Source organism: Kogia breviceps, chromosome 10 (genome assembly GCF_026419965.1).
Source record: "Kogia breviceps isolate mKogBre1 chromosome 10, mKogBre1 haplotype 1, whole genome shotgun sequence".
In the NCBI taxonomy this organism is placed as follows: domain Eukaryota; kingdom Metazoa; phylum Chordata; class Mammalia; order Artiodactyla; family Physeteridae; genus Kogia; species Kogia breviceps.
The window spans coordinates 1,664,846-1,684,867 of NC_081319.1; the positions used below are offsets into that span (position 1 = coordinate 1,664,846).

General features: G+C 55.9%; 1 protein-coding gene across 2 annotated transcripts in view; it reads right to left on the minus strand.

Annotated features, from left to right (window-relative positions):
* Positions 1–3,790: 3,790 nt before the first annotated feature.
* RUVBL1 (RuvB like AAA ATPase 1) overlaps positions 3,791–20,022 on the minus strand; it is a 35,175-nt gene continuing 18,943 nt past the window's right edge. For both annotated transcript variants that reach the window (XM_059076049.2, XM_067043319.1), the window contains 7 exons: positions 16,945–17,034; positions 16,025–16,174; positions 14,317–14,380; positions 13,052–13,250; positions 8,687–8,789; positions 5,065–5,156; positions 3,791–4,180 (listed from right to left, as the gene is read on the minus strand). In XM_059076049.2, coding sequence (XP_058932032.1) covers positions 4,021–4,180; positions 5,065–5,156; positions 8,687–8,789; positions 13,052–13,250; positions 14,317–14,380; positions 16,025–16,174; positions 16,945–17,034 — 858 coding nt within the window. In that variant the 3' untranslated portion in view covers positions 3,791–4,020. The remainder of the gene's footprint in view (positions 4,181–5,064; positions 5,157–8,686; positions 8,790–13,051; positions 13,251–14,316; positions 14,381–16,024; positions 16,175–16,944; positions 17,035–20,022) is intronic.

Consider the following 20,022-nt stretch of genomic DNA (forward strand, 5'->3'; position numbering starts at 1 on the left):
AGCACCGGCTCACACTGCTTCCCTGCGGCCTGCCGGCAGCTGTCCGGAGCCTCTACGGAGCCGGGGGGAGCGTGCGGGCGACCCGGCCAGACCCGGGGTTTTCAGAGACGCCGGGCCGTGGGCGAGGCTGGCGGCCCGCGGGGCGGAGGTCTCACAGCTGTCCCCCAGCCCAACCCTCGTGCGGGGCCGCGCGCGCATGCGCGCACCCCCGCACCGCAGCATCCCCATTAATCACTAGGCGACGGCTGTGTCGAGCGGGCAGCCGGCGGGCGCCCATCGGCGCATCTTATCGCGCCGGCCCAGCCGCCGTGCGCGCCGCCCATTGATCGCGCCGGCCGGGCCGGGGTCAGCGCGGGCCGGGAGCCTGACAGCGAATCCATCGCCGCAGACGCGCGCTGACGGCGGCCCGGGCAGCGCGGCCCGGCCATTAATCACTGCGCCTGCCGCGAGTGACGGCCAGGGCGACAGGACCAGCCGGCGACAGCCAGCCCCGCGGCCGCCCTCCCCGCGCCCCGGCACCCTGTCCCCGGGGCCTGCTATCCCCAATAAATGGAGGAGGCAAGACGATGACTGAATGGGTGGACCCCGTTCTACCTCTCAGTGGGCCCGTTCCCAGACACCAGAGGGAGGGCTGGGCTGGGCTGGGCTGGGCCAAGGCGGGCAGCCACTCCTCCCCTCTGGTTGCCCCGCCCTGCCTGGGCCTCACTGGGGATGGGGGGCCAGGGGCCCAGGGAGGGCCAGCACATCATTCGTGGAAGTGGTGGACACGGAGGCAAAAGCCCACGCCTCTGCCCGTTCTCTCCCCTCTGCTCCAGAGCCTGTGGGCCCTGAGCTGGGGCTTATCCTGCTGGGCCTGACAGAAGCGTCCAGCCACAGGGGACCTCCAGGCCTTTCCGGGGGCCTGCTGTCTGGGATCGGGAAGGGCAGAGAGCCTAACGGCTTCTGGCTTCTGTTGGATAAAGTGTGACCTTCTCTTCTTCCGAGAGGGACAGGGATTGGGAACTCTTCTCTGAATTATAGTATCTCGAGCGCCTGATGCAGCCACATGTCCCCCCACCAAGTCTGCACACTGATCTATGCGATACGACTGCCCCCATCTTACAGAGGAGGAAACCAAAGCTCTAGGACCAAAGGGATCCAGGGCCAAACGACCCAAACCGCACCCCTGCCTGCCATGCCCCCTGCACCCCTTTGCTCCCCTCTCCCACCTGCCGCCTCTGCCTGGAACCCCTCCAGGGCAGGGGCTGCGCAGGCTGGTCCAGATGCTGGGTTGGGCGCCAAGCATCTGCTGCTTTCCTGGCAGAGGCCTGCTGGGGTCGGAGACATGGAGGCCAACAGGGAGTGCCCCCCCGCCACCGTGCGGCTCCATTTCATTAGAAAAATGGTTGAGAAAGGTTTGCTAACCAAGAAGTCACCAGCATCTGTTTAATCCTAAAAACCGAAATATTCTAAGAACCAATCTAGGGGGTGTAACCTAAGAGGTGTGGTGGTGGAAAGACACCGGGGCTGAGAAAATGAAGGAGGGGCCAAGGTGGCTCCCCAGAGAGGGCCAGGGACCCACAGGAACAGGGAGCTGGGATTCGTGTAAACACTCCTCCTCGGCCACCCAACTGGCTTGCTGGGAGGCACCCAAGAGAGCCTGGGCCCAGAGCTTGGAAAAACAGCCACTTCCTACAACCAGCCCCCACCCCGCCTCACGTTAATATTACAATTCTTCACGACGGAGCTGAAATAGTGCAAAAAATGGGGCTGCTGTAATTGTCGGTAGCTTGTGTGTCAGCCTGATAAGATATAACAAATATTTTCCTCCCCACCAGGGTCTGTTTCCCCCTTGGTAATGGATGGAGAAACTTCTCATAGTCAGCGAGGGATCGGTCGTAAAAACTTCGCCTGGAAGATTAATGTAATAATCACAGGCTTTGCTGGAAAAAACAGGAGGGATTAAAATAACCCAACCTTCCTACCTGTCCAGAACCATCTCCCTCACTGTGGAGCACAGAGGAACGAGGAGGCCATCTCTCTGGGCACCACCGAGGCCGGGAGAGCTGAGGAGCAGGAACAGGGGCCACGACCGCACACGGCCGTCCTCCCCGGGACTGCTCTGGACGGCCCGGCCCCCGTGCGGCTGGGAAGATGTCCGCCCAAGCTGGGCTGGAGGAGGGGGTCCAGCCCGCTTCTGTCCTTTAGGGAACCACTTTCCTCACACCAGCCCTGCCTGCCTCAGCTGCCTGGCACAGAGGCCAGGGCTCGAAGGCCCCTCCAACAACTCGGCACACTGAGCAAGGCAGGTCAGCCACAGGGTTTAGGAGCACAGACGCCAACCGGCCGATTCAGCCTGACCAGCTGGGCAAGAGACTTAACGAGGAGCAATCCCTGGGGCTACTGAGAGAAGGCGGCAGGAGATGCACAGCATCACACAGGCCCTGGCGCGCAGCAGGCTCTCGCCGCATCTCAGGTGTCACTCTTCCTCTGTTCCCGTGTGGCTGAAGTTGGGAGACCAGAGACACGGGTGCAGCCTCGGAGGAGACGGGTAGCCAGGTCAGGCCTGAGCGCACAGCCCTGGCCTCAGGAAACGTCCCACCCCCACCCCTGGGCCTGGTTGCCTCACACGCCCCCCCAAGACCCCCACGCTGGGATCTCCCTCAGGGTCGGAGCCCACAGAAGATCCATTTTGGCAGCACGAGTTCGCTTGGGGCCCCGCAAGGGCTGGATGGATCCCCAGGCCTCAGCCCTCCCGCCCGGCCTCCTGCACACGCTCAGGTGACTGTCACCACGTGGGGAACAGCGGCGCTGGCCGACGTGCATTAAGGTGGCGATCGCGTCAAGGCGGCCACCTTGTGTGGTCCCCTCTCCCACGCACAGCGGCAGCGCGGAGACCCCGCCCGTGTGGCGCCGCCGCCGACTCACAGGAGCAGCACTGAGCCGGAGGCAGGGACCGGCCGGGCACACGGCGCGCTGCGGCGTCTGCCGGGCGCTCCGCCGCCCCTGCCCCGAGGCGCGGTGAGGGGCCGGCCGACAGCGACCGCGACGGGCAAAGCCGGAACCATGTGAGCAACAAAAGAACGTCACGTTGGGTTACAACCCGAAGTACATAGTAAACAGCCGTGAGTCCATCCGGAGAGAAATGACTGCATCAGTGAGCAAACGGGGCGAACGGGCGGCCTGGCCCTCCCGGAGGTGAAGCAAGCACCCCTCCCCTCTGTGAGGGCTGTGCTTAGAGACGCCTCCCAAGAAGGACAGTGAGGAAAGGGGGGTGGAGAAACCCAACAGCACACCCTCAGCCGGGTGACCAAGGTCAACACAACAGCCGTGAGTCCCACCGGCGGCCGCACCTGACAGGACGTGAGGGGAATGTCCCTTTGCCTGAGCTCTTCCTCCCAGCGACCCTCCCTCCCAGTTTAATTATGAGAAAAACATCAAACAAGCCCCAGTGAGGGATATTGGACAGAGTACCTGACCAGAACTCCTCAAAACTGTCAAGGTCATCAAAGACAAGGAACGTCTGAGCAACTGTCACAGCCAGGAAACCACAAGAGACATGACGACTGAATGTGACGCGGGCCCTGGACGGATCCTGGGACAGAGAGAGGACAGCAGGTCACCGAGAAAACGTGCACAGAGCACAAGGACGTGTGCTGCGGGCTCATCGCACGTGACAAACACGCCACGTGGCTGTAAGATGCCCACAGCAAGGGACCCCTGCACCACCTTCACAGCAATTCTGTGCATCTCCAGCTGCTCTAAAACACAAAGTTTACTTTTTAAAAAATTAAAAGGCAGACAGACCTCATCAAAATAACCTATCAGGGTTTATTAGAAAACACACCAGGTAAGGCAGGGTTTCTTCAAAGCAACCACGGGGTGAGTCACAATAACCTAAAAAGAAGCTCTTCCACACTAGCTGGCAGCGCTGCCGCTGGCCCGCGTGGGACGCCCAAGCCGGGGCCGAGCCTCCTACCCGCGGGCCGCACGGGGACCCGGCCTACGCGCTCTGTCTCCTCGCAGGAGACCGCGGCCGTCTCACTTCATGTACTTGTCCTGCTGGTCGGCCAGGATTTTGGCCGAGGACTTGGCGTCATAGAAGAGCTCGCTGATCTCCTCAACGTGCTCCTTCTCAATGCCGTCCTTCCCGTTGATCTTGGCCAGCAGGTTGGCCGGGGTCAGCAGCTGTACCGCGTACCTAGGGCGGCCGGGGCCAAGGCAGGTGTGAAGAAGGGCCACGGACGGGAGCCCCGTCCCCAAGTCAGCAGGCGCACTGAGGGAGCTGCAGAAGCTCGTGCGGGCTGCTGCAGACACAGCAGACAAGGGGAGGGTTGCCACCGTTCAGAGATCTGGAGTCACAACCTCACCGGAGAGGGGCCAGACGTCACCGCCATGACGTATAAGCCTACTCTCTGAATCCGTCACTGCCTAGAGGTCCTCCCCTCCAGCAGGACGCGCTCCACTGCTACTGGGAAGGGACCACAAACGTGCATGTCTACAGCGGCGAGCAGGCAGGGCCAGGGTCCAGTTCGGGACAGGGAACGTGGTGGAGAAATGAACACACAGCCCCGTGAGAGCAAAGGCCCCAACCAAAGGCAAAAAGTCCAGGAGTTTCTGAAAGCACCTCTCCACCCAAACAAAACAGCCCGCATTGTGCTGCAACCTTAGGAGCGAGGAAGTGACTCAAAGGGAAACAGGGCCAGGCCGAGCACTGTGAAGTCGCGACTCATAAGCAGTCAGGGCACTGAGGCGGCTTCCGGCCGCTGGTGAGCAGTCAGGAGAGCCCCCTGTGCCGGCGCTCCCCCCGCCCAGCAGAGGCCGGAGCACGGGCCGGAGCAGAGGGGCTGCCCGCCCTGCACCCGGTCTCCGGGTCCGTCCGTCTCCTTCACGCAGGGGGCCACCGGGCAGAGCACGCTCTCCACCAGTGGGAGACGAGGGGACTTAACCCGTCACTCAGCTTTCTCAACCTCACCGTCTAGCTGTGCTGCACCTGCCGCGGGAGGAGACCCACCGCCCGGGAAGAGCAGGCACGGTCCTGTGCCCTGGGAAGGCGCCCGCAGGGTCCGGGCACGGCCAGCTCACCTCAGAGTGGTCTTGGTACCGATCTCCCCCAGGTGGTTCAGCGCCTCCTCACTGATGTTGATTCCCTCTGTCTGGGCTCGGATTTTAATGATCTTTTGGAGGAGAAACACTGTGATCAACAGTGACCGACCTCAAGGGTTCTCGTCCCACCTCCTAACAGCACAGACGCCCCAGGCGGGGCCAGTGGGGCAGAGCCGACCCCGCGGGCGCTGCTGTCCTCGCCCAAGTCGGGGGCACAGCCCCGTGCCGACCGGAAGGCAGCTGGTACTCCGAGGTGTGCACCAAGGCGGCGCTGCCCCTGCGCCCACCCTGCCTGCCCTGGCTCCCTCGGCGGCAGCTACCCTCCCGAGCAGGAGGGTGCCACCTCTAAGCACTCAGGCAAGAAGAGACACTTCTTATTTGCTTGACAAATGCAATGGTTAAATAAATTTTAAAAGTTACTTTTAAACATTTACCAGCTCTCATAACATCACTGGGAGATATCTCCTCTGTCAAGAAGAGGCTGACGCTTGTGCAGTTTGAGATCCTGGTAAAGTCGGAGGGAAGCAGGCTGGCGTGGGGACACGGTAACATAAGCGGCACCGGGATCCTGCAGGCGCACAGCACTGAGTGATAAGGGTAGCGGGATAATGATGTTGTGTGTTGTGAGCCGAGATAACTCGAGGACTTCGAGCCTCTTAGAATACAGGAATTTTTCACTTTGGCAGCTTCGTAAACAAGTTATCAAGAAGCCCCTGTTTAAATTAAAGCCATAAAAACACACCCAGGACACAGGCGTGGAAGTGGGAAAGACCGAGTCCCCAGCTAAAGGCTCACAAGTGGAGAGGGACCAGAGGTTTAGGAGGCGGCCACTTCAAACGGGCGTTCGACTCTCACTCAGAGACGCCAAGGGCAGGAGCTGCAGGGGTACGGAGGTTAGTGTCCGGTGACCCTGGCTAAGGGGACCCAGCGTGGCAGCCGCTGTCGATGGGAAAGGCCCGGCTCGGTAGGAACCAGGTTCCGCAGACGTCAGCAGTGAGTGGACGGGGCGCCGAGGTGGACGGGTCGGCGCGTACCAAGCGAGGCAGCCCCACCGCTGCAAACCAGCGCTGCCAGGACTGAGGCCCGGGTGCTGGCGGGAAAGGCTCTCATTTCGTCAAGAGACTCGGAACTCAGATTTCTGTATGAAATGTCCTGACTGCTGAATGTTGTCAACTTGTTTAAACATGTCACAAACACTGCACTGGCCACATCCGTTCAGCCAGCGGGCCGCCAGGTGTGAGCTCTGTCAAAAGAACCTTAGGATGTGCGTGAGGGGTGCCCTGTCTGGGGCCCGAGGTGAGCTGCGGCTGAGCAGAGAGGTTACTGGACGGGCACAAGGACGGCGGGGAAAGAAGCGAGCAGGAGACCGCAGCCACAGGACTCCCCTGCGGCCACGACCGTCCGAGCGGGGCAGCTCTGTGCTGCCGAACAGAAAGCTTCTCACCGACAGCTGGGATGGCCAAGGAGTCCCCTGGGGGCCTTTGGAAACTCTAGGGAGATGCAATCACTGGGTCCTGGAACCTGGTCTGGGGGAGAGCACCAGCGCGGAGCGTCTGGCCTTCAGCGAGCCACACTGACACTGGAGGGCTCTCATTCTCTCTAGAGCAGGTCACAGCAATCCCAGGAGCTCCTGTTTCAGACCGCTCAGAAACGGACAGTTCATAAATTAGATCTTTAATCATTTAATAACCTGCAGGGATAGTTTATGAGGGTGTCGGCACTGACGGCACAGTACACAAGTTACATTTACTCTGTTTTTTTTAAAAACTCACCCCGGGCTCCAGTAAAAATGCTGAGGTTGTCCCCTGAACAGCACGAACAAAGCCGTGCTCGTCTTGCAGCCGGTCTATCCTCTGCTAACCCGAGAGAAAGCCCGAGAAGAGACGCCCTGGCCGAGCCTCCAGACTCCGGGGCACACAGCACAAGTGCCAGGGAGCTGGGACAGCGCGCTCCGGGTTTGTGAACGGCAGTCGTGACGGCCGCAACCCCCCCGAGTTGCCGTCACTGTCTGCCTCAGTCCCCACGACAGCCTTGAGACGAGGGAGTGCGTCTCCCGGCGAACAGAGGCCACGAAGCAGTGGGGGTGCAGGCCGGGGCAGGAAGGGAGCAGTTTCTCCCCTGCTTTGGCTCCTGCTCCTCACCGGTGAACCGAGCACTCACCCAAGAGCAAGAGGCCATCCTCTGGTGACAAGGCCCCGGCCGTGAATGCCACCCCCTAAACAAGGCACCAGCCGCTTCCATGAACTAGAACCACATGGTGTCCTGTCTGTGCTGGTGCGCAGGGACGTCTCTGGCTCCGCACGCCACCTGCACGCACGGTGCCGGTCAACACGAAATGCCAGCAGGGCCAGGCCAGCCGAGCCTCAGGCAGGCAGGGGAGCTGTGGGCGAGGGCCCAGGAGCAGCCCTCTGAGCTCCAGAAGGAGAGGCCCGCTGACCAGCTACCACAGGGACTCCACTCCCAGATGCGATATTTCTAGCGGGGAGGAGGCTGGCGGCAGAGTGATCAAAAACACAGGCTTCAGGATCAGACAGCCTGGATTCCAGTCGCAAGTCCTGCCACCGCCTAGCCGTGGGCGAGCTGTACGAGCTCGGCCGGGTTAACCAGCCTAAGGCTCAGTGTCCTCCTGCTTAAGAACGCCCGTGAAAACACTTCTCCCTACCTCGAGGTGACGGGGGATCAAATGGCCCAGTACAATGTCCAACGAAGACGGCCTGTGCTCTGGCGAGGAGAGGGTCCGGCAGAGCTCACCGAGACGTCAGTGCAGCCCTGGGCCACTCCACGGCCCCAGCTGCGGCCGCATGCTGACCCCACAGTGAGAGAGCTATGCCTCAGCAAGGCCGTCTGGGGCAAGGGGGGGCAGAGCAGAGGGCTGGGCTCGGCAGGGCACAGCCTGGCTTTGCGTCCTGGACTCGCCACTCGGTGACTCGGCCGTCAAAGGGGGGAAACGACTGCCCGGAAGCACCAGAAAGGGGCCTCTGGGGCTTTCAAGGGCGCCGAGGCCCTGTGGGGCACACATGGGGTTGACGAGGCCAATCCCACGCACCCCGCCACCCCCTGCTCCCGAGCCTGAGCCAGGCTCAGCTCATGCAGGGCTGAGCACACGCTACGTGGGGCGCTGAGCTGAACGCTCCCCGTGCACCGTGACACCTCCTCCTGTGAGCTTAGCTTCGTGCCCTCCCTTCCACACGCCCTCTACACTTGTGATGCCGTTTCACTACCATCTCCACGGCCTCGGCAGCAGCCCGGTTAGAGCCTCCACTGGGACTTGGGTTCTGCGCCTGCCGGAGGTGCCTGTGTGGATCCTGGCGGGCCAGTGCCTGGGCTACAGCCTCTCACTACATGGTGTTCTGCTGCCTCTTTCCTAGAGCTGGTGGCCTCCCTAATGGCTGTCACCAAGTCAATTTTCTCACTGTCCCTTTCCTAACTTTACAGGAAGGGATGGAGTAGAAGAGAGAACAGCCAAGGCCACAGGCAGCTGAGGTTCTGTGACACTTCAGGCCACGTCCGGTTGGCTCACACGCCGTTCAGGTGGGGGGCCTTCTCGCTAGGCATCAGGGACACTGGGAGCGGTCGAGGGGAGAAGGGGGGCGGCGCTCACCTGCTTCATCTCCTGCGGGGTGTACAGCATGGTCCGGATGATCATCACCCGGTCCAGAAGGTCGAGGGGGATGCCGTGAGGAGAGGTGATGTCCTCCGTGCCCCTGAAAGGCCCAGAAGCGCCACATCACTCAGGCCTCTCTGAGGCCAGAAACCGGGCACTGGAAACACGGCTGAGGCCCTCATGATGACCAGGCAGCCAGTTCTCCCGCTGAGAGTCAGAGGCAGGGCCGCAGAGGACAGACTACTAACTCGGCTGGTGTCAGAGACAACGTCATTATTTTAGCAAATATCAACGCCACAGGAAATTTGGGGAGGAGAAGAAAAGCCACCTAAAATCACATTAAAAATATTCATATAGGTATTTGCCAAACTTTCATAAGTTACACTAAGTATGTAGATTGTTTTCTTTTTTCTTTTGTCCATGTTGCTGCAGTCTTAATAGACCATCCGGTGTTTTACTTTACCCAAACTGCTGGGCATTTAGGTAGTTTCCACTTGTTGCTATTATTATTCATGGTGTTCTCATAAATAATTGTATGCATACAGCCATGAACGTTTCCTCAGCAACTCTCACAGAGCATGACACAACTGTGAGTATCTCCTTAATCAAACGAATGAATGAACGAACGAATAGCCTAATTTACGCAGCTACATGAGAGAGAGAGAGAGCTGATCCCATTGCACTGTAGCCAGTACTGAGTATTCTAATTCTTAAATAGTTTGCTGGGACTTCCTGGTGGTGCAGTGGTTAAGAATCCGCCTACCAATGCAGGGAACACGAGTTCAATCCTTGGTCCGGGAAGATCCCACATGCCGCAGAGCAACTGGGCCTGTGCGCCGCAACTACTGAGCCTGCGCTCTAGAGACCTCGAGCCACAACTACTGAGCCCGCATGCTGCAACTACTGAAGCCGTGCACCTAGAGCCCGTGCTCCGCGACAAGAGAGGCCACTGCAATGAGAAGCCCACGCACTTCAACGAAGAATAAACCCCTCTCTCCACAACTAGAAAAAAGCCCGCACGCAGCAACAAAGACCCAACGCAGCCAAAAATAAAAACAAATAAATATAAAAAGTATTAAAAAAAAAGTTTGCTGTTTAAAGGTGTAGAAAAAGGAAGGGTATAATAACACATCGTCTGAATTTGCATCTCCTTGATTACTAATGAATCATTTGAATGTTTTCCCTGTTACTTCACTTCGTTCTGGGAACTGTCCCGTCACGTCCTTTGCCTGTCATTTTCTTGAATCCTTAGCCAGACCAGAGGAGAGCAGTCCGGGAGAAGAACCCAGCCAACCCACCGGGCCACAGGGCGGCAGCTCCCGATGTGATGAGGTCCGGGCCAGCCTGGCGGCACGTGGGCCTAAAAGCTCAGTGAGCTGAGCCGGGCCTGCCTCCGCCTTCAGGAGCCCGTCAGCACCGAGGCTGGCCTCCCCAGCGAGACCAGCCTGCAGTCTACGGTCAAAGAACAAGGGCAGATATTTGCAGTTAACCTTCAGTAAGTTTCAAAACTAAGTAAACATTCTAGAAATATAACTTCAGTAAAAGAAAATCTATCTGTTGAAACTCTATCTGGTCAGTTGAACTGTAAGTGTATATTTATTACTGCAAGAATTTTATATGTCCTGACACATGCTACAACAGGATGAACCTTGAAGATGTTACGCTAAGTGAAAGAAGTCAGTCACAGAAGGGCAAACACTGTATGATTCCTCCCACAGGAAATACGCAGAAAAGGAAAATTCACATAAGCAGAGTACACCTGAGATTCCCAGGGGCTGGGGGAAGGGATATGGAACGTACTGGTTAGTGGGGACAGAGTTTCTGTCTGAGGTGACAGAAAGCTCTGGAGATGGTGGTGGTGGTGGCCGTACTACACTGTGAGGGTAATTAGTGTCACTGAACCGAACACATAAAAATAATTAGAATGGCAAACTCTATGTTATATACATTTTATCACAATGAAAAAATTCAAAAAAGAATAAAATGCTTCATTAATAATTGTTAAATCTAATATTTAAAAATAATTAAGACCATTCCAAACAAAAAGGAAAATAAGACTAGTAGCAAATATAAAATATTAAGATACCATTAGAGAAAACAAATCTTTTCCATCAACAAATATTTCTAAAACGAATAACGAAGAATTATTAAGATGAAATTCTATCATGATTCAAATTTTAGGATATTTGGTATATCTGTAATCTTCATATTAAACAAACAAAATAACCTTTAAAAACTACATTTAATTTTCAGTTATTTACTTCTATTTAAGCCGTATGTCTCTCCTTGTTTTAGGTCCTATTTAGGAATTCTCTTGGGAAATGTTTAAAAGACCTCAACTTGCCATCTTAAAATATCCCCAACTCTCTAACACTCACGATAAATTAACTTCAATTCAGACATAATATAAAAAGTCTAAAGAAGAAAAGATTAGAGGAAAAAACACAAAAGAACAGAATTTATAAGAAAATGTTAAAATTTTTTCTTATAGTTTCGAGTCCATAAAAGTAAAAATTTAAACAAAAAAACTCTGCTTAAAGATTGCTAAGCATTTTTCAGGAATTAAAGACCAAAGACTTTGGAAATTTGTCCAAGCTATGAACCTTAGGTACACAGTTCCTTTCAGACAACATATTAGTGAAAAATGGTTTCTGGAACTCACACCCCTCTGGGTGAGTTTGCCGTCAAGTTTCCCAGGCCCCAGTGGGCGAGCTGAGAGCAAAGCCACCTTTCTATGCACTTTTTTCCCCCTAGATGGGACGAGACTGAGAGAAGGACTCTGATCGTAGGAGATCCTGGTCCAGCCCTAAGCTGCCTGGCTCTGCCAGCCTGGATCTGCCGGGCCTGAGAGGGAGGGCTGTCTATCAGCACAGCTCCCTCGGTAGGGGGCGCCATCCGTCCAGGCTGAGCCTTCCCGCCAGCTGTCAGACTGAGGCCAGGCAGGCCTGACCAAAGCGAAGTCCAGAAAACTGACAGGGCCTGTGCGGCAGGGACACCAAGCTCACCAGGCCACGTCCAGTTTCCAGATGCTGCCCAGGTAGCCAGGCTCCAGCTGGCTGAACCTGGTACAAGCTGCCTGCCCTTTAAGACTGCAGAAGACACCTGGGATGATGACAGGCGGTGGTCTTGTCAAGACGGCATTACAGGGATTCAAAGAGGGGATGCAAGATGCTGCCGCCACAGGCACGTGCGTCGTGCACACAAATCCTCTTTCTGAGCAAGAGTGGTCACCTGAGCAGGGGGCCTGCCCCACAGCCAGCAGCATGGCTTCTGTACAAGCTCAGCGGAGACAAAGCTCCTCCAAGGCAGGTCTAGGTGAACCAGCAGTCCAGGCTCCCCACTAGCTTTGGCTCCAGCTCTGTGCTGAGACCCTCACAGCTTTGGGGTCTCTTTCCAGATTCCTGCACCCTCCTGCTGCCAGAAGCACGTGGCCTCCGGGGTTCTGCTGCCCTCGCTACTGTGCTGCAGGCTTAAGGAGGGCTCTGTACCACCCACTCATGCCCCAGCACTGCTGAGACCAGGCCCCAACCCTCAAGGGAGTGCAGAAAACCAGTGAGCCAACTACTGGGCACGTTGGTGCTGAGGCTTGAGGGCTGAAAAGGGGGCGAATCCTCTGGGAGACCTTCTTTTTTTTTTTTTTTTTTTTTTGCGGTACGCGGGCCTCTCACTGTTGTGGCCTCTCCCGTTGCGGAGCACAGGCTCCGGACGCGCAGGCTCAGCGGCCACGGCTCACGGGCCCAGCCGCTCCGCGGCACGTGGGATCCTCCTGGACCGGGGCACGAACCCGTGTCCCCTGCATGGGCAGGCGGACTCTCAACCACTGCGCCACCAGGGAAGCCCTGGGATCCCTTCTTGAAGGTGGGCCTAAGGGGGTTGGGTGGGGGGACATGCCAGTGTGGCTCCAAGAATGTCTGGGCCAGAAAGAAACGACTGGTTTCACTGTCAGAGGCCTGGGTTCTTCTCATCCTATCTTTATGACCAGGGACACACCATGTTGTCATTCTGTTTCCTCTCTGAAAAGTGAAGGCAAGACACCCACCTCCTGGAGCTCGGAGGAGGTCGGAAGTTAACACAGACCATGTCACCAAGGACTGGCCCATCTGACCTCACCTTTGCCCACTCCAACCGGATGACCAGGACACACCCCAGTGGAACCCCAGTCACCATGACGAGGCCCTCATATGCAGAAACAGGGTGGCTGCTGCGCTGGTGACCGTGACGGAGTGAAGTGAAGCCACTCTGCTTCCCTCGAAACGAACACGACCACACCTCACCCTCATCCTGACTCACAATGCCACGGGATGAAAGTGATCCTGGAGGAACAAATGAGCCCGCGCAGAAGGTGGAAAAGCCTCATGGTACCTGATGACACAGTTGCCTCGGTTGGACGCAAAGATGACGATGGGGGCGATGGAAGACTCCAGCGCCCGGTGCAGGTAGGTGAAGCACTCGATGTCCAGCATGTGGACCTCATCAACGAACAGCACCCCCGGAACCAGCTCTGCCACGCCCTGGTCGATGTACTTGTTCACCACCTTGTTAATCTCCCCTCGGAGTTTATCTAGGAGTCGGCAAGGATGGACAGGCAGGGTCAATGCCAGGTGCGGAGGCTGTCGCCTTTCTCTTCTCTTCCACCCTAACTCAATCCAAGCCCAAGTTCAGGGCTGGGTTTGACTGCTAGCTGTGTGACCCCACAAGCAGGTTACAGCCCCACTCCAGGCTTCAGTTTCATCTGAAAATAGGGTTGACTTGACCTAAAAGTCACAAAATTGGCCGCCTCCCCTGAAGTTGTGTTTTGTTAAGTTTGTAAATGGCTTTTAAGACATTCGGGCACGTCTGTCACACTCCCCACCAGGCCTTGTTATCTTGCACCCCCAACCCAGGAAGAAGGGAGCTTTCATATACAAATTTCCCTGTGCTGCGCTCCAGTGAATGACCCTTTCTCTTGGCCCAGTGTGACCAAGCTTCCTTAATTAACTTTCAATCAAGTGCCCCGAGGAAGGAATGGGTTGGTGCAGAATCCTCTCCAGAGGGAAACCTGTGAGGAATGAGGTTCTGAGGAAAAGCACCATCTCAGAGCTCTAAGAGGGACAGAGCCTCTCAAAAGCTGAATAACCGGCCAAGGTCACAGTTCTCATTGTCCAAACCAGCGCCTGTACTATCAGCAGGAGGGAGCAGCCCACAAACCCAGCACGTTCCACCACAGCCATGAAGCGGGGTGGTCAAAGCCGTGTTAAGGTAAGGACCCTGCTCTAGGGGACTCTAAAGAAAGGGCTCAGATCATGCCGCTGGCTGAAACCTCAAAGAACACTGAGCTTGAACGTTTAACATTGTCAGGTGACAAAGCTATAGGTGGTAACTAGACAAAAGAGGGGCGCACCAGTTAGCAAGGGGAGCAGGTAAACTACAGGCCCACGAGGGGCAGCCACACTCCCGCCTCGCCCGGGGACTCCACGCGCTGCCGGAGCAACGTGAGCCGCGACAGCCTCCGTCTCCGGGAAGAGCGCAAGGACCCCGAGGATAGCCACACACTGTGGGTGGAGGGGGACGGCGCCTCCCGACGCACTCGCCAGGCTGGGGACCAGGCCCAGCAGACCCCAGGCCCCCAGCTCCGCTTCTCCTCTCACCTGTGATCTCCGTCTTCTTCGGCTTCATGAGCTGGCCCATCATGGACAGGATGTCTTGTCCCCCCTGCGGAGGAGGAGACTCAGAATCAGTCCTGCTTCCTCAGGCAGCTGCACATGCCTCATCGCCGCCCCCCAACCCCAGTGCCCCTCGTCGACTGCCCCACGCCCGCTCGTCAACTCCACAGGGGCCCTGAGAAGTGGAGACCCTGGGCACCCGCTCTGGAAGCCTGAGCAGCTTCTCAGCACAGAAGAGTTTTTAAGAGGCTCCCCCCGGCCTGCCAGAACCAAACGACAAGCCCCTGTGGGAAGACCAAGCCCTGTGGGGCCTGCCCCCCTCCCACGCCAGCCGTGTCTCTTCCCAGTCCCGAACGCCTTCAACCCACAGGGCTGCCAACCATTCCCTGGGCATCCAGCTCTTTTGGACTCAATTCGAGCCCACCTGTCAGGAACCGTATTCTGTTTCCTGGGAAGCCCCTCCGTGGGGCGCCTGACCCCAACACTGTCCTGCTGCTCCAGCCCCCTGGGGACAGACTCATGGACCCGCGTCCCCCGCCTCCTCTCATTACGCCTGGCTACCAGACTTGCTCTGAGCCCAGGGTCCGTCCCTGCAGCTGGCCGACCCCGCACAGGCTCACCAGCGCCGCACCCACCGGCCAGCCCCTCACGGTGCACGTAGCAAGCAGTCAACATTTCGTGATCGCCTGCTGTTTCCAGGCCCTGGGACACAGGCGCTCCCTGAATGTTCAACAGTGAAAGGGAGCCAATGTTTCCCGAATACTCGCCGGGCCAGGTAGGAAGTATCAGGCCCTTTTCACAGAGGAGCAAACTCAAAATCAGAGGGCCCGAAATCACAGAAACCCGAAGACCCGAAGTGACTGTCAGCCGAGCCCACAGTGTTGGAGCCACACAATCCCAGACTCCACTTCGGCGAGCCTCGTCAGGCGAGCGGCTCCCAGCAGGCTGGCTTGGGGACCTCCGTTCCACAGACTGGGGGGAGATTCTTCAGCAATCTCTCTGCCAAGGCTCCAAGGGACAACAGCCATGGATCAAATTTCAGGTCAGAAAGCCTATTCCCTTGTTTAGGTCGAAGAGGTGGCCTCTTTTAGGTCGAAGAGGAAACCAAACCCAAAGACCACCAGCGGGGAAGAGTCGGGTTCTCTGAATTGCACATTTCCCAGAGACGGCCTAAAATCATCCTGTGCTTTCCCCACTTTTTATGACTCAGGACACAAGCATCCATGTCCTACTTGCATAAGGAGCAGGGACAGTTCCAGCTCAAAGCCATAAAGCTGGGGACTGTGCTAAGCAGGGGAAGCCACAGCTGTGCCAGGCTCCCTAAAACCCTGCAAGGGGCTCAAAGAACAGCCCTGCCCTCTGCCATTCACAGCCAGAGCAGCCCAGGCCCGAGCCCAGTGCTGGAGAGAAGCCAGGGCGAAGCTGGCCAGCTCGGGGGCCAGAGGCTGGGCTGGGAGAAGGAACAATGCGCAGGAAGCCATCTGTGACTAGAGCGTTTGAATTGCAACAAAGGAGCCACTCGCAGCTCTTGTCCGTGTTAACTGCTGAACATTACGGACAGAAAAGGACGGCCTGCCCTAAGGAGCAGCAGCACGACTGAGAGTTCATCCCGGAGCCTCCAGCACACAGAAGGCTCCTGCGCCAGCAGGGCCGCCAGCAGAGCCAGCTTCCCGGTGGTCGCTGGGGGCAGTACCTGGGGCCGTGCGTTGGCCACGTCCAAGTCATGCAAGGTCACGTCCTGGATGATTTCCTTCTTCTTGTGCACGTCCCCCTTGGGTAAGGGGACGTACTCTTCAGCTTCAAGGTCAAATTCGGTGGCGTAGGTATCACACCTGCCCTGCCTCTGCAGAGAGAGCGAAGCCTGAGTGCCTGGCGAGCTCCACTGCCAAGTCCCCAAGCGGCACAGGGTGAGATAAAAGTCTCAGGTCCCACTGTGGCCTGACAGCCGCCTTGACAAACTGCAAACATGGCCTCTGCTTCCCTGCTGCCAAGAGAAGGAGCTATCTGCCCATCGCGGGGTTCCAAAACCCGGCTGAAAACACCCGATACTCTCTCCCAGAATCTTCCCCCTCTTTCTCTTAACTGTATGCAATTCTCGATAAAAGGCAAATCCAGTAGATTAACTGGAGACGGAGGGGCTGTTCAGACTCTTTTGTAGGTGGGTGATTTATTGTATGATATGAAGTATTATGCTCATCCATTAAACAGTGAGGAACTCTGTACAGGACACTGGAAATCAGATATAAAAAGAATGCCAACTAATGCAGCATTCCTTTCCACATGCATATATCTTGGGAAGAAAATACCAAAGAGATAAAAGGAAGATTAAATACCCTGCACATTTCAATTTGAAAATGACTACAGTTGTTTCGCTTCCTCACCATTCTCCCCCTCTAAACAGGTTTTAGTATTTTCCTAACAGACTGTCTGTTTTAATCGTGAGAAGGTTAAAGAATGCAGATAAAGGGAAAGCAAACTTGACTAAACATAAAGGGGCAACTGCTGACCTTCCATCAGCATCGCCGCAGACACAGTGCCCCTTCCCACACACCCCAGACCCCCTGAAGAAAGAAAGCCACTTCCCGGCCATCTGGGTCTCCAACATGGCATTACCTTCACGGCCCCACTGTTGGCTTCGATGTAAATCACATCTCCAGCTTCTACTCGCTCTTTCTGCAAACTTTCAAAAATGCTGGGGTCCAGCTTAAAAAAAAAAAAAACAAAGTGAGCCAGAGAACTGTAACCCACGTTGTATTTATTTCTGATACACTGTAGGTAGTTTCCTCCGTGAGAGCCGAGGTAGCTAATGACAATATGCAGGAAGAGAGAGAGAGAGAGAGGGAGTGTGTGTGTGTATGGGTGAGACAGGCTCTGGGGTCTGAGTGTCCCAAAGAGAAGGCAGGAGAGGGACACAAAAGGAGACCTAAGCGCCTCCTTCCTTTTACTCCAGAGGCTGCAAACTGGCAAACATGGCTCTGACGGCTTCCAGGTGGGGCCCATACTGTCCACGGGACCAGAGACCCTAACAGCCCCTTTTGAGATTGCTTTCCCTGCTTCAACCCTTTGCCCTCCCCACGTCAGGCAGGGGTGGAAGTGTCTGCCCGGAAGCACGGACAGAACCTGCTTACTCTCCATGGCTGCCCTTCTGCGGGCCTATGGTTTTAGACAAGGCTCTCTGAGCCTCAGTCTCCTCATCTATATAACAGCACCCAGTTGTGATCACAGCACAGATGTGTAAAATTCAAAGAAAACCAAAGCAGAATCTTTCCCACGCCAGTCGATTCAAATCCCAGCGTTTGCTGCCTTGGGCCCACCTGTTTACATCTCCAGAAAAGGCGAGGAGCACATTTGGGAGCTGTTGCCTTCCTCCAGATCATCCAGATTCAGGGCCCCCTAGGTGATCAATATTCTGGGACAGCACCTTTTGTACAGAGTCAGTATTTAGAAATGTTTCTCTCAGTTAAATTTCAAGGGGAGCTATTACTCTCAACTCTCAAACAAAATTAAAGAGTAAAAACTTACCAGGACTCAGTAGAAAAAGCAAGACATGAAAGAACACATACTGTATGATTCTGTTTATATGAAATGTTCAGAAAAGGCAAATATATAGACAGAAAGTCGATGAGTAGTTGCCAGGGCCTGGGGGTGGGATGGGGACCTATTGCAAGAGGCATGAGGTTTCTTTTTGCGGTAATGAAAATGTTCTCAAATTGGATTGTGATGATAGCTGTACGGCTCTGTAAACCGATTAAAATTCCTTGAGCCGTACACTTAAAATGGGTGGATTTTACTAAAAATGCGATCTCAATGAAGTTGTTACAAAGCGTAACCACAGAGGGAACCCAGGGCTCTGTCTCCCTGGTGGGATGTGCCCGACGGCTCCTGGACCACTGCCATGAGGATGAGGACGGGGGTGGCAGGCCCCTACCGCAGGGCTGGGGGCTGGGGTGAGGGAGGCTCTCCATAAAGATGGTGGTACTTCCTCCTTCACACTTAAATATTCACCAAGTATTTGAACTCTGTCTATCCAAACAGCTTGTACATATGCTCAAAGTGGCGGGAAGTACTCATTTTGGAAGCAAAACATTCACCCTTTTGTTATTTTCTTAAAGAAACTGTGCAAAACAGCTTTATGGGTAGCTAAAATGTAAACCGCGTATCTTATTTTATACATCCTACATCAGATAGTACACCTATTTTTTTTTTTTTTGCCTCCAGCATTTTTATATCAGTTAATTTCCCAAATGAAGTGACTGAAGATGTAATTACTGGAAAGGTGGCAGACCCTACTAAGAAATCTAATTACTACAGAATGGGAGAGATGAAGGGGGAGGGGTTTAAGAGAGGTATTTGCAGAGGCAAGCCCCTGAGACGGAAACGCTGTTAGGATAAAGAAAAATGGTCCTTTGAAGAAGTGACATTTTTATGATCTCCATAAAGCAGTGACCAAGAAACCACCTTACAGAATCAAAGAGCAATAAAACCGCAGAGGAGAGCAAAGATGGGGAAATGATATGGTCAATCTAACGCAGTTTACAGATAGGGAGGCCCAGAGAGCTCAACTGACTTCTAAAGGTCACACAGCAAGTTGGAGGGCAGACAGCATGGTGGTTAGGACTCAGGGAGCCCACCCTGCCACTGACGAGCTGTGCGATCCTAGGGTGACTGCTTAACCTCCTCCTGAGCCTCAGTTCTTTTATCTGTAAAATGAGGGAAATTACACACCCACCCACACACACACACACACACACACACCCACACACACACACACTCACACAGAGATTTGTTGATGCACTTGGCCCAGGGCCTGGCACATACAATAAGTGAGAGCTGTGAAGAAAAGGTTGTTCATTGTTATTAATAAGGCAAAGCCACAATCAGGCTGCCGCGTCTCACAACAGCATCAACAGCTACCACTTCTTAGGTGACTGGGTGCCTAACTCCGTGAGATAGGCAATTATTATTCCCATGTAACAGATAAAGAAACCACCACCCAGAGACGAAGTCCCTGCAGAAGGCCACACTGCAGTGAGCAGCAGAGACTCCACACCCATGCTCCCCACCAGGCGTCCCTGCTGTCCGCCTCCTCAACGCGTACAGGACAGGAGTGGGAGGGCCACCCAGGGCCTCCCCACCGCCCCCACCACACTCCCTCCGGGACCCTGGCCTGGGCAGAAGGGACGGCAGAAGCCCCCTCGGGCTAACAGGGCCCGACACACACAAGGGACTGCGGCCAGGACGCTGTGCGGGGCCGCTGGGGAGTCGGTGTCATCACCCTGCACCTCTTGCCAGACCCCTCAGTGCTGCTTCTCCTGCGAGCACGAGCACGGGAGCTGCGGTCAGTGCCAGGCCTGTGACACACGGTCACCGTGTGGGACACAGGACGGCACCGCACAGCTCAGGTCCTAACATAACGACTCCCTCGGCAACAAGAAGAAAAGAACAGGGCTTCCCTGGTGCCACAGTGGTTAAGAATCCGCCTGCCAATGCAGGGGACACGGGTTCCAGCCCTGATCCAGGAAGATCCTGCATGCAGCAGAGCACCTAAGCCCACGCACCACAACTACTGAGCCTGCGCTCTGGAGCCCGTGAGCCACAACTACTGAAGCCCGCGTGCCGCAACTACTGAAGCCCGCACGCCTAGAGCCCGTGCTCCGCAACAGGAGAAGCCACCACGATGAGAAGCCCACG